General features: G+C 31.1%; 1 protein-coding gene across 2 annotated transcripts in view; it reads left to right on the top strand.

Moving 5' to 3' along the window:
* Positions 1-15,661, top strand: part of LOC145682380 (meiotic recombination protein DMC1/LIM15 homolog) — a 39,231-nt gene that overhangs the window by 18,728 nt on the left and 4,842 nt on the right. The window contains exons 5-8 of one of the 2 annotated variants that reach the window (XM_081753972.1): positions 2,105-2,270; positions 5,549-5,731; positions 6,287-6,396; positions 7,069-7,366. In XM_081753972.1, coding sequence (XP_081610098.1) covers positions 2,105-2,270; positions 5,549-5,731; positions 6,287-6,396; positions 7,069-7,177 — 568 coding nt within the window. In that variant the 3' untranslated portion in view covers positions 7,178-7,366. Of the gene's footprint in view, positions 1-2,104; positions 2,271-5,548; positions 5,732-6,286; positions 6,397-7,068; positions 7,367-15,661 lie in introns of those variants that run through there. The other variant, XM_081753973.1, reaches the window with a different exon arrangement.

Below are 15,661 nucleotides of genomic sequence, written 5' to 3'. Positions count from 1 at the left end.
TCTGGGCAGTGGCGTATTTACGATTTTGTTTCGGGGGGGGGGGGGCTTTGCCTGTAAATGTGAAAATTCTGCAAGATATTTCATATACTTTACTATAGTAAATAAGATTTCGGGGGGGGGGGGGGGGCTTAAGCCCGGAAGCCCCCCCTAAATACGCCACTGGCTCTGAGTATCCTCCTTTCACTTTCTGTGTACATTTAAGCTGTTATTCTTGCGTTAGTCTTTCATAATGTTTCCAATGAAGGCAATGTGACATTACCGAAACTGTTACCCAAGTATTATTAATATATATCTGGTGCTTTGGTCAGTTTTGTTTATTAATACATGTTAAATTTCCAAAGCTATAATTAACAAGATAATGTTCCAGGATAAAATACATTAAGAAACCTTATTAGATTTAACGTATGAAATATTATCTAAATGATGTTCACTATAGCTTTGGAACGACAAATAACTTAAATGAAAATAAAATTTGATCAAAACAAACACTTATTATTACTATCTATTTTACAGTTTTCAAATATATAATTGTTTTCTTGTTTTTCCATAATTACTACGTTCGTGAATTATGTTATCCATAAATATTATGTAAATTTAGACATCACTTTAACCTTATCCTTGATGAAGACAATGCTGCATTGCCGAAACTATATATAAAAAAAGATTATTAATAATAACTGTTTGCTTTGTTTGATTTTATTTTCACTTCAGTTATCAAGTACTACTGTAAGTAATCAATTCATTCAGTCATTATTTACAAAGAAAGTTTATCCGAAACCGCATAAAAACTAAAGAATAATTATTCAGATACATTTTTTATATTAATTTAAAGAAAGGATATTATGATTGAATAAGGATATAATAATATTAATAATGAGTTAATAACTATAAAAATAGATGATCTCCCTTGTGTCTAAGCTGTTAACGTACGCGCCTTTGGCGTGGAAGACCCGGCTTCGATTCCCAGTGAGAGCTCATGTGATTCGAATTCGACGTTAAGCTGTAGGTCCACATCTCGTATAGCTTCACCGTTGCAAGGGACGCTAAAATCAAATCAAAATCAAAATAGTCTTTCTTTCTTTGTTTGTTGTTTAATGAAAAGATAGAATGTATAAATGATTATAGTTATAAAGATTATAGCTTTGTTCTGTTTTCTGTTGTTTTTTTTTTCACTGCTACCACATTCAATAGCCTTATGTATATATTCAGTACATAAAATTATTCTATTTACTGTGAGTAGTGAACACGTGTTTATTGAAAATAGTGATGTCCATAACTACAATATTTGACACATTAATAAATTACATATTATTCCTAAAAAAATTCTCACTTTTTCCAAAAAGAACATACATAAATTGCAACAAGTTATCTTCTTTTTAAAATAAAACGACACATATTCTGTGATAAATTACATTTTTTATTAATTTTTAATAAAGAAATTTTGTTATTCTGTAAATAAGTTTCTTGAAGATAATATGCATTTTTTCTTTTTATGTTTAAGCATGAGATGAAAGCATGCATATATATGGGTGTATCCAGTGGCGGCGATTCGACGTTAAAAGTGGGGGGGCAAGACATGATCTGAATATTTGTATATCAATGTTAATATACAAATTTCCCTGGTTGAAACTAGATACATTAATAGGCCATTTCAGAAAAGTGGGGGGGCAACTGCCCCCCTTTGCCCCCCCTAATCGCCGCCCATGGGTGTATCTATAGTCATGTCTGTTAGAGTACTCTGTACAGCTAGCGACAAAAGTTCTTTTCGTTTGATGAAATTCGTTTCGTAAATAACTTCAGAATGGAAGAACAATTTGAGTACAGTTTTCAGTAAATTAAAAAGAATGTAATTTTCTAGACGTTCCAGCCATACCAGCGTTATTCCCAAAATAAATTTTACCAAATGGAAAGAAGTTTTGTCGCTGGCTCTACTTAAAGAATTTCTTTTTAAACCATTATCTTTTACTTTATAATCTGCCAACTGTGTGCTTACTTAGGAGTAATCTCAGTTGTATGCAAGACAGGCAAATAAATTACAGTTGTAATTATAATATTTTTTATAATTATAATTATTCTATGATGTTTTCCTTAATACGTATGTTAGTCGCCCTGATAGACTGAGACCAATAGCCAATAGATTCAACCTCGACCAATCAGCTGTGCTAGATAACGTTCTGTACGCTCGTGCATACACCAGCGAGCATCAATATGAATTACTCGACTACGTAGCTGCTAAATTCCATGAAGAGGCTGGAGTATTTAAGTTATTGGTACGTTTCCTCTATTATAACTTCAGTTCAAAGCTAATTAACAGAATTATCTCATGGACTTCTTTCTGATCAATAATCCTTACAATCACCTGATTGTGGAATATATAAGCATGATGTTTGCTCTTTCTTTTTTAAATAATGAAATCATAGAATTAGGGTCATTTATAATTAAAATTATCCCTATCGTAAGAATAGACTCCATAGATTGTAGAATGAAGAGAGAGAAAGAACAGATACATTCCTTAATTTGAGAAACAACTTAGTAGTATATGAGTGCTCTGACGGAATCGACTGTAGAAAGAAACTTTTGTTAATCTCTACGCTAGTGACTGGCTATTATTTCCAAAGCAGTCCGCTTGTGAAGCAACACACTTCACTAGACGACTGTGTAATTATCAGGAACATTCCTGGAACTCGGTTGACGAAATGCTGCCATAGAATATCCCAAATGCCATTAAATCTGTGTCGTTTTAAGGTAATTTCTAACTTTGGAAACAGCCTACAGTCGCGTAGTACTAAGTCAGGAGAATGAGGTCAATGGCAAAGTTCCTGGACGGATTTCTGGTGCAGAAATTAACGATCACTTTGACATTCTTCCAGATTTTTGTCACTTATTTTCCACTAACATGCTTCAGTGCAAATGTTGTATGGTTCATTATCAGAATGCTTAATGATAGCAGTCGAAGCATAGACAGGAGAAAAGAAAAAAAAAATCTCAAATAGTGAGTTCACATACTTGCACATCCATAATTATTAAGCTATGTAAGATTAGGGGTAACCACTATTTCAGCCACCACATATGAAATACATATTAATTATGTATTCTGCCAATAGTATCACTTTACTCACTCGCTCCCCTCGAGTAAGTTATTAGTAAGGGATTTTCTTTCAAAAATATTTAGTGGGGAAAAGTATTTTCCTAGGATTTCGCACCCTGTTCCAGAAATGACATTGTCACACCTTGTGTATACATGTAAGATACATTTTTGTTTCGCACAAATTTTATGAGGGTCAGTAATTAATTTTACTGTACTGAAAAACTATACATTAATTTTACTTCAATTTATCCTTTATTTCATCAACAGTATTTCATATTAAGAACTTACTTAATGTCAAACTATAATAATCACTAAATAAACCAATCACTATGATTAGATTAGATTTGATGTGATTCATAATTAATTATGAAAACCATATTGCATATACGTTTCTACAAAAGACGAAGTGAGATCTGGGCAGCTTGTTGGTTGTGACTAATGAAAGTGGGGTGGCCGTTGAGAACATACTTTGCATGCTCTTAGGGCATAAAGTACTGATCATCCTACACCAATATCTTCATGCAAGAAAAGTGTTCCTCTGATGGGTAGAACACACGATTTGTTTGAGTAGTGCTTCATGTTTCAAAGATTTGAAAATGGAACTACACGACAGATAGCAGCCATAACAAGCAGATACGTAGCCAAGGGGGGGGGGTCCGAACCCCCTCCTTCGAGTCCAGGAATGAAACAAAAAGAAATGAGAAAAAAAAAGAAAGCGTTAAAAATAAAAAGCTACAGCAAGCTTTTGGTTACTCTTTCCAATGAGGAGATTTGTATTACTTGCAATACATGGTGGCCAATCTGCAGAATATCCTGAGAAAGTCAGGGAATTTGAAATTTCAAGAAAAGTTACGGAATTCTCAGAATGTAGGGAAATTTCAAGCTTTCGAAAGCATAATGCCGTTCTGTATTTTATCATAATTTTTCGTCATCATTTCTCTACAGTATCAAACATGTTTTTTGAGAAATAGTTTTCTACTGCTCCTTTAACTTGTCATTTGGAGCAGACAATAGTTGATGGAATAATAAAAGCAAAAAATATGTGGACAGAAGGTTCTGTTAACATTTGATTCAACAGAGAAAGTAACATAGATATTGTAAAATAGTTTACAATACATTATTGGATATGTACTTTTTATAATAGTAAATAGTATGTACTTTTTATAATAGTTGAGGTCATAATGAAAGGAAAATTGTTAAATTTAAATGAACAAAGGAAGGAACGTAAATACTGGAAAATCTTTTTAAATCTTTTTTTTATTCTTTTATTTGAGACTTCTTCAGAGTTTGTTATTAAAATAGTTACTAACATATCCGCATTTTATTGTCGTAACAAACCAGTTGCCAGTAAAATAGTTTAGATTGAACGAGCTCCTGGTGTGATGACCACAGTATTTCATGCCACGGACCCCCCACCCCTTTACGAAATCCTGGCTATGTGCCTGTAACAAGAGGCGAGAATCAGGATTATAGTCCCGGAACGGAACCTCGGTTTGCAGTTTGGGTCTTTCCAAATGAGGAACGTTCTGTAAAACTGAAGAGAGTACGAAACTTCGGTCTGTGAATGGTGGCTACTTACTCTTGGATTTTTGGTCTCCCTTCCTCTGGAGGACAGAAAGACTGTTAATGTTAGTTGTTATGTATAGTTTGAATGTCAAAGCTTTTTTAGAAAGTGCGTAAAAGACAAACAAAAACAGGCCTGCGAAGCCTTCTTCTGCACATACTGTGATGCAAAATCCCAATTTCTGGGGGAACCATGTGTCCAGTTGATATTTACCCTACAGAAATCCAGATCTTGTAATTTCTTTTTTAATTCTCAAAATGAAAGAGAATGTTTGGGTTTTCAGTTAATAGCACAGAAGATGCTATTGGAGTGTACCGGCAAGAACCTCCAAACATACTTGAAAAAGGCTGGTGTGGGTGCTTTCAGACATGGTTTGAAATGATCCAAATCTTCATACATCATAAAGAGAAGTGCTTTGAGTTATGCTATTTATTTTGAACTTTCAACTAATATTTCCGTATCTGGAAATTAAATTAGTAACCCTCATATATACGTCATTTTTGTAGTCTGGAAGAAACTTTAGTGAAATGAAATGAAATATTTAAGCTTTACGTCGCAGTTATACCGGCTAGGCTAAAGGAGACTGTGATGATGAGTAATGAATGAAATGGTGGAATGTAGAAAGTGGGATGAAACGGGAGAACTCCGAGGAAACCCACGCACACGATATTTGTCCACCACAAAGTTCACTTGGCGCGAGTTGGGATTGAACCAGGGACCCCAGGCCCAGAGGTGAACGTTCTACCACTGAGCCACCGCGGCCCGAAGAAACTTTAAAAACGTGACTCTTGTTATTTCTTTTACATTGTGTTCAGCTAAACTTCTTTTGTAAACAATTAATATATATCTTAAATGATGCTCGTTAGCCTTCTTTAATTGTGTTTGTTTTCCAACAGATTGTGGACTCCATCATTGCTCTGTTCCGAGTTGATTACAGTGGTCGAGGGGAGTTGGCAGATAGACAACAGAAGCTGGCTCAGTTGATGTCTCGTCTTCAGAAAATCTCAGAAGAATACAACGTCGCTGTCTTTATAACCAATCAAATGACGGCTGATCCTGGAGCAGGAATGACATTTCAGGTAATATTTCAAGGCAATGAGTTGATCAATTAGATGAATACCCACGTAACATTGAGTATAAAATAAGTATTATTTGTTTAAGTCCGAGAAAATCATATTGCAATATTGTACATATTTAATTTGTTTTCCAAAATATACAAAAATGTAAAATATATATAGAGAAAAAGGTTAGTACTCACCTCAAAGAAACAAAGTATTCTTCTAAGGGCTTTCGGAATACACTGATTCCATCTTCAGCCTAGAAACAATTCGAAAAAGATTTAGAAAAAAAATATTATAATGGATTTAAAATATTTTAGTCCATACTTTTTAATATAATATTTTTTTATTTATGATTTTAATCATATTTCCATGTGATCATGTTTTAATGTAAGTGGTCATTAATTGCAATGTAGTGTATTTCTCTCTGAATATATTCAGTATGAATAAGACTTCAATTGTAGGTCTTTAGAGACAAAATAACTTATGAGAAATACCCTTTCATAACTTTACTTTTCTGACTCCTAACCTTTTCAAAACTACTGATTCAATTATAACTTTACTTTGTTGTTACAGGTTGATCCGAAAAAGCCTGTTGGTGGCAACATATTAGCTCATGCTTCTACCACTCGCATCCAGTTAAGGAAGGGGCGAGGTGAAACGAGAATAGCCAAGATATACGACAGGTAACTTTCATAAATGTTTACATTATTTTAAAACACAAATTGAAAGCACACTTTGTTCTGAGAAAGAAACCACGCTAAACGTGGACAAGAACAACTTAAACAAAGTTGGCGCAATATCATAATTAAACACACATAAACATTTAATGGAACATAAAACTCTTCAAACTAGTATTTAAAAGATTGTTACTTCAGAAAAAATATGTAAATAAGTAACTGACTATTAGTTAAAAACAAAGTAGATCACAGGGAGTAAAATGTACACTGGCAATATTGGCTCACTTAGAGGAAAGTACAAGAGCAAGAAGTTATTTTGCTTCAAAGATTATATATTCAGATAGATTATTACCTATCCTATAGAGTCCCATTAACATCCCTTCTCCCTACCTTCAGTCACTCTGACTGAAGAAAAATAGTCATAAATCTTGAAATGTTTTCGGCGAAATGAAACAATGATTTATACTGTATAATAAATATCAGTTGTTCATTTAGATAGTATTACTAGTGCTACTCAATATTATTTAACTTTTTAGTTAGGTACGACGTGCTAATGTATACAAACAATACTTTACGCTCTTGTTTGTAAACATTACCGCATGGATTTACGACAGAATATTATACACTATGTGAATTTACTATAAAAAGCAAATAACAAACCACTGGCTCCTCTTACAGAGCACATAACGACGATACAGCAGCAGCAGCGCCACTGAACGCCTATGTAATGAAACGCAGCCGGCAAATCTTCACCAATTTTCTGGTCTCCTTTGTAAACTTGCAGTGAAGTCTAAAAGGCAACTACCTTACTCCAAAGCCTTAACTTGCTTTGGAGGTAACAATTTCTAGCCTTTATCTCTTTCTTTGCTGCTTGCAGAGGAGCAGCGAGAGAAACCTAACCACAACCAGGCCTCTGCTTGCAGCGGAGCCTTAACGGGAACCTTAACTCCTTTTCTAGCAGTGAAGTAAAGTGTGTCCTACAACCCCTCACGTAGCTTGTTACTGAGAATTCCTTTCCAAGGCCAATAAGTCAAAAAACACCTGTATTTACCCAAACCTTGCATTGAGGAATTGTATATTAATATTTGTAAATACTATTGTAATCTATTTGAGAATTTGTTAATAAACAATCCTCAACATTTTGGTTTTATTTCAAAACTTCTAAAAGTACGGAAATGTCTAAAGTAATAAATATAAAAGATTTAAATAATAATACTTAGTTTAAAAATTTTAATTTGGAAGTATCTTATGATTTTTCTAATGTGAAATCTCTGCTTTAGTTGTCTTCTGTTTTATACTTCTCATAAATTGTTTTTATCTTTTTACTTTTATTAATGCTGGCAGTTAGATTAGATCAGATTATTATTTATTTTCTAACTAATGTCTAATTTTGATTGAGGAAAATAATCTCATCCTTGCATCCCATTATTGTACTTTTTTTTAAGCATTACTCTTGCATGATGTTGAATGATTCATTAACTCATTTTACTAATTTGTACGTGTTTATTTATAACACAGTTACAGAACAGAACCACTATAGTAAGTATCAGATCATATTTCAGAATGCTTCTGATTCATTCATTAATTCATTCATTTATTTCGTCTTTTTAGTCACATATATTGCACGATTACGTGCGTATGAATAAGATTCGTCAAAGGTACAAATATATAAAATACGTAGTAATGACAAATACATGCCTAAACTACTATGCTACATCTATAATATAAAAGCAGTACAAAACAATATATATTTCCAAAATTATCAATAGACAATTGAATTAAACTACTATTCTACATCTACGATATAAAAACAGTACAAAACAATATATATTTCCAAAATTATCAATAGACAATTGAATTAAACTACTATGCTACATCTACGATATAAAAGCAGTACAAAACAATATATATTTCCAAAATTATCAATAGACAATTGAATTAAACTACTATGCTACATCTATAATATAAAAGCAGTACAAAACAATATATATTTCCAAAATTATCAATAGACAATTGAATTAAACTACTATGCTACATCTACGATATAAAAGCAGTACAAAACAATATATATTTCCAAAATTATCAATAGACAATTGAATTAAACTACTATGCTACATCTACGATATAAAAGCAGTACAAAACAATATATATTTCCAAAATTATCAATAGACAATTGAATTAAACTACTATGCTACATCTACGATATAAAAGCAGTACAAAACAATATATATTTCCAAAATTATCAATAGACAATTGAATTAAACTACTATGCTACATCTACGATATAAAAGCAGTACAAAACAATATATATTTCCAAAATTATCAATAGACAATTGAATTAAACTACTATGCTACATCTACGATATAAAAGCAGTACAAAACAATATATATTTCCAAAATTATCAATAGACAATTGAATTAAACTACTATGCTACATCTACGATATAAAAGCAGTACAAAACAATATATATTTCCAAAATTATCAATAGACAATTGAATTAAACTACTATGCTACATCTACGATATAAAAGCAGTACAAAACAATATATATTTCCAAAATTATCAATAGACAATTGAATTAAACTACTATGCTACATCTACGATATAAAAGCAGTACAAAACAATATATATTTCCAAAATTATCAATAGACAATTGAATTAAACTACTATGCTACATCTACGATATAAAAGCAGTACAAAACAATATATATTTCCAAAATTATCAATAGACAATTGAATTAAACTACTATGCTACATCTACGATATAAAAGCAGTACAAAACAATATATATTTCCAAAATTATCAATAGACAATTGAATTAAACTACTATGCTACATCTACGATATAAAAGCAGTACAAAACAATATATATTTCCAAAATTATCAATAGACAATTGAATTAAACTACTATGCTACATCTACGATATAAAAGCAGTACAAAACAATATATATTTCCAAAATTATCAATAGACAATTGAATTAAACTACTATGCTACATCTACGATATAAAAGCAGTACAAAACAATATATATTTCCAAAATTATCAATAGACAATTGAATTAAACTACTATGCTACATCTACGATATAAAAGCAGTACAAAACAATATATATTTCCAAAATTATCAATAGACAATTGAATTAAACTACTATGCTACATCTACGATATAAAAGCAGTACAAAACAATATATATTTCCAAAATTATCAATAGACAATTGAATTAAACTACTATGCTACATCTACGATATAAAAGCAGTACAAAACAATATATATTTCCAAAATTATCAATAGACAATTGAATTAAACTACTATGCTACATCTACGATATAAAAGCAGTACAAAACAATATATATTTCCAAAATTATCAATAGACAATTGAATTAAACTACTATGCTACATCTACGATATAAAAGCAGTACAAAACAATATATATTTCCAAAATTATCAATAGACAATTGAATTAAACTACTATGCTACATCTACGATATAAAAGCAGTACAAAACAATATATATTTCCAAAATTATCAATAGACAATTGAATTAAACTACTATGCTACATCTATAATATAAAAGCAGTACAAAACAATATATATTTCCAAAATTATCAATAGACAATTGAATTAAACTACTATGCTACATCTATAATATAAAAGCAGTACAAAACAATATATATTTCCAAAATTATCAATAGACAATTGAATTAAACTACTATGCTACATCTATAATATAAAAGCAGTACAAAACAATATATATTTCCAAAATTATCAATAGACAATTGAATTAAACTACTATGCTACATCTACGATATAAAAGCAGTACAAAACAATATATATTTCCAAAATTATCAATAGACAATTGAATTAAACTACTATGCTACATCTATAATATAAAAGCAGTACAAAACAATATATATTTCCAAAATTATCAATAGACAATTGAATTAAACTACTATGCTACATCTAAAAATTCCATATCTAAAAATTCATTTACAGAATAAAAGCAGTGCTGCAGCAGATATGTTTTCATTAAGCTTTTGAACTGTCCTTTTTGTTCTGTCCTTCGGATATACTGAGGAAGTTTATTGTACAATATGGTATCCATAAACATAGGATTCCTTTCATATAACTTAGTGCAGTGCTGTTTGCTGGGAATTTTATCCTTACGCCTGGTTGCTTTTTAAGATTCTAATTAACAGTATTAAGTCACTTTTTTGCTGAAAATAAAATACAATTCTGTAAATATTGTCAATATATTTGAATGGGTGAGTGGAAAAACAGTACTAGTGCAAGAAGTCCTTTTCGAGATAATTCAAATATTAACTTTGGAGGATATGAAACAAATAAATATAGCAACAAGTTCTAGTGTTAAGCTATAGTGTCAAGATATAGCAAAAAGTTTTGAAGGGCAAATACGACTTGAATATTATTAATAACGTTGAATAATTTTAATAAAGATTGTGAACTTGTTCTATCTTTCACCTCAAAGAAGATTCATATACCAAAATTCATAAAAAATAATTATTTAACGCCAAAAAAAACTATTTATTATTATTTCATAAGGATAGTCAGCAAACTAATAATGCAAGTAATATAATAAATAAACCGCATTATAAAAAAAATGAACTAAGCATAAATAAAATTATGCTGGAAGTTCAGTAGGAAAAGAAAACATATATATTGCTGATTGTACTTTAGTGTAGTCTTAATCAGTTAGTAGTTTATTGGGCTATGTTCTTCACCATGTTCTAAGTATTCGAAAACAACATTTATAAGTTTTGTATATCCTAGGAGGCCATGTCATAAACAAACATTCTGCATTCTGGTACACTAAATAACGAATTTCTTGATTTTCCTTTGTTGAGTAGACTTGTCACTTTCATAAATACTTGTGTCACTCATTGTTATATCTATCAGTCAACTGATTCACAAATAACGTAAGAGCATTGAAAACAAGGGAATTACATAAGCCCTATATCACTGTCAATCAGAGTTGCTAACCTCACAGAACATACTTGTCGATTTTTCGTGTTTAAAATTATCGTATATTACCAAAAAAAAAAAAAAAAAGTATATTCGTTATGATCATGATAATTGTAGAGACAAGTATAATACTACTAATAAATAGCAATAATATAGGCTATAATAAGCTTATCTAATAATCTTTAGTTTCAAACTCCGAATCGGTGTAACTTTCGTCACCATTTTTTAAATCCCTATTAACAACCTTTGAATAATATTTCTATCCCTCGTAAACGTAATTGAATTTAAAGAATGGAATCAGGGTTGCCATTTGCCAATTCTCAAATTGATATTGATTTATTTTAGCGGGAATGACTGTTAAAAGTCTGTGTGTGTGTGTGTGTGTTGTATAATTATTTAATGCATATCTACAATTTATTTGCACGTTCAAAAACTGCTAAAGAGTGTGTGTTCTAAACTTATTGTATATTTACCTATTATCGCAAGATTATTATCGTATATTGCATTAAAGCTTAAATTATCGTATAGCACAATAAAGTATCGAATGGTTGGCAAGCCTGTTGTCAGTCATTAACTGAGTTATCTGCTGTGACCTGTCTGAGTCATAAGATGCACAAGTAAGTGGAAGAATGGTACAAATCGAGGTACTGTTCTTTCCCTCATCGTAAAGAACGAACTGCCTGAGCTCTTTACGAGCTCTCATCGTAAAGAACAGTACCTGAATTTGTACCACTTACTTGTGTATCTTATGACTCAGACAGGTCACAGCAGATAACTCAGTTAACGACTGACAACAGGTTTGCCAACCATTCGATAATTTATTGTGATATACGATAATTTAAGCCTTAATGCAATCCTGTTTTCAGGTCAAATGACCTTGTATTGTACTGTTTTCAGTGTCAGCATATAGCTTCATGCACTCAACACTGATTTCCGTAAAGAAAGAAAGAGAGCGAAAAAACGAAAATGGTCAATTTTGGACTAGTACTGTTTTTACATTCACCTATTCATTTCAACCATTTATTGACCAATTTGACAACTTACTGTGTCAAAGTAAACTTTAATTTATGAGTGATTCCAAATTTTCTACAACGATTTGATGTTAGTGTAAACCAAGAAGCTCTGGAAACGTTATGGTTAAAGAAATTCAAAGCCACTAAGTTGGATTCAAGTTTTTAGCAGTAGGTTTATAAAGTTATGTCAGAGGTCAGCACAAATTTACGCAAACAGGTTCACATTATGTTCAAAAAATTCGTATCAGTTTGTAGCTGTTGCTTAACAGAAATTTGAAGTAATTGAATGATAAGCTTTAAAAATACATAATCTAATACGATAATTTTATAATCACAATAGCAACTTACTATACTCCACGTCAGCCGAATTGCCGTATGGCGTCAGCCAATAAGCTTGCACTGCGCTGTTGTCAAACCTTTAGTGACGAATCTAATCATTCATAACTTTAATAGTCCAGCCCTGAAGGTTTAGTAACAGCGCGCTGCAAGCTTATTGGCTGATGCCATACGCCAATTTAGGTGACGCGGAGTATAGTGCATTTCAATGGTTAACACAATTCTGCAAAAGTATTTTTATATCACATACGTTATATAAGAAGTACTAGTGCAAAGTGTTAGCAGTAGTTGATTGTTCGAAAGAAGAATTGTTCGGGTACAAAAGATTTATATTACCAAGAATTTAAATCTCATAGTGTTTCAACTGGACACAGAAAAAAAAGTGCACAATGGGATTCTGGGAAGTGAAAATATTTTCATATGATTTTCCTAGAGCTACTGACGAAGGCGACAGGGATTGTTGAAATAGTTTAGTACAAATAAATTTTTGTTATATTCTTTACAAATTTTATAAATATGTGTCAAATGATATTTTTAAAACATTATATATGACAGTAATTATCAAAGTAAAAAGGCGAAAAATAGATTTAAAAAATAAGCATGAAATTTCTCTGAAAAATTTATTATTATAGTAGAAGCCGGAAATAGCATGATTTGCAATACCACAGATTCAGATTTTATTGGGAGAAAGTATGTCTTCCAATAGGAAATAAAATACTGTTTTTTTAAATAAAATTTTTACTTTTGAAAGTTTAGTCAAAGTAGTAAAAGTTTTGCAAAGACCTTTTCTGCAGTACAATTTTACTGTATTTTATATTGCTGTATAATATTGTAATTATTATTGCAAGAATATTTTCCTCTTTCACTCCCGCAAGATTTATTTTTGTCAGTTCTACGGTCACATTACGAAGTACCGCGCTGAGATTATAGCGCGTGAGTAGTCTGTCTCTCAGCAACCGCATTATATCGAACTTCTACTGTATTTATTATTATTATTATTATTATTGTTATTCTTCTTATTATTATTATTACTATTATTAGTAGTAGTAATACTAGTAGTAGTACAAGTACAATAATAATAATAATAATAATAATAATAATAATAATAATAATAATAATAATAATAATAATAATAATAATAATAATAATAATAATAATAATAAAATTACCCATTAGCCCTCCGAACGCCAAGATAATTTATCCCACGCAATGCCAAGATAGGGTCATGTTGACCCATATATATATCTCTTAAAAATGAAGTAGTTGTTGAAACTGAATGTATGTTAGAGTATGTGTAAAGAGTAGAAACTCTTCGATTTTCATTCATATATATTAAAGCTCCTGCCATCAGTACTGACTTGTGTGCACAGCTCCACAGTGACACGTAACTGAACTGAAGACATTTGAAAGGATTATTTTGACTGGTTTCCACTTATCTGCAAAATTGAGAAATTATAAAGTGTAGGTCATTTGAGTCGTCATCTGAACAGAAAGCAACATTTTTTAAATATATTTATTTAAATATGAAATGAAATTTAGAACTAGTTAGAGAAAACGCAAACGTTAAGACAAATTGACCCATGCTCTATTAGTTTTTCAAATTATCATGTAATAAATATACAACTTAAATCCGATGTAAACTATTCGCTGATCAAAACAATATATACGTTTATTGTAAAAATTATTAACGTGTAACAGTTTAACCATCCACTTGGCTTCATCGGACACTATATATACACACAAGTAATGACATATTATATATATATATAAGAGACAGCGAACAATTCCTAAATTCAGATTGGCTACCACAGACTACTTCAGTCAATCCCCTTCAATCACGAAACAAAAATATAAAATAGAAACATTTTTTTAAATTCTCTCTCCACCCCTTCCCCCTGTTGATACAATATATTATATACATATCTAGTTTATAAAATAACCTTACAAATAAGTCTTAAATATGAGTACTAAATAAATAGTATAAATAAATAATAAATAATAGAATAAATAAATAAATAAGAAGTACTAAAATTTACAAAAATAACCTGTACAATAACATATTCAATCTTCAAGGCTCCTTAATAAATTATTCAATTGTTCATCAATTTTAAGTCCTGAATTTCAGTTCATGATCCTATCACCTATTATTTCAATGAATCTTGCTCCCTTTCATTTTCTCACTAACCTTCTTTCCTTTTGACCCAGCACTTTTACTTCACTCCAATTAATTCAATGTTTCGTGTCTCCTATGTGCTTGTAGACGATGAAACAATTACATGTTAATAATTTTTCCAATAAATTTATTGTTTTGCTCAGCGAGTAGTTTAAATCGGTTTAAATCTACTAAAGCAAAGCTTGCGCAATGGAAAATACAACTTCAGCATTATTTATTTTCCAAAATCAGTAAAAACAAATTCACTCATGCGTATAAAGAATAAAGGACTAACTAACTAACTAAACTAAACTAACTTTATGACCTATGGAATCCGGAGGTTCAATGCCGCGTTCACAAAAGCTCTCTTCTGACTTCTATCCTTAGCTAACTGAATCCAGTTTCTACTTTCTAGTACTATTTCTGCGAGATCCATATTAATATTCTCCTCCCACCTGCACCTAGGTCTTCCTAATGGTTGTTTCCCGATTGGTCTTCCAGTTAAGATTTTGAAAGCGTTCCTACTTTCTTCCACTCTAGTTACATGACCTGCCCACCTGAGCCTCCTAGGCTTGAAGATCCTAACAATGTTTAGTAAACCGTATATATTATGTAGTTCCTCGTTATGAAGTTTCGGCCATTCCTCATTCACGTTTCTCTTGGGTCCGAATATTCGTCTCAGGATCTTATTCTCAAATACTTTCAGTCTATGTTCTTCTCTCAGAGTAAGCGACCATGTTTCGCAACCTTACATAACAATAGGCATGATTATCGTTTTATATATTTTAAGCTT

This window comes from Thermobia domestica, chromosome 3 (assembly GCF_964235325.1).
Source record: "Thermobia domestica chromosome 3, izTheDome1.hap1.1, whole genome shotgun sequence".
Taxonomy (NCBI): Eukaryota; Metazoa; Arthropoda; class Insecta; order Zygentoma; family Lepismatidae; genus Thermobia; species Thermobia domestica.
The sequence above is the reverse complement of the archived record's forward strand: the minus strand, read 5'-3'. Positions and strand labels throughout refer to the sequence as shown.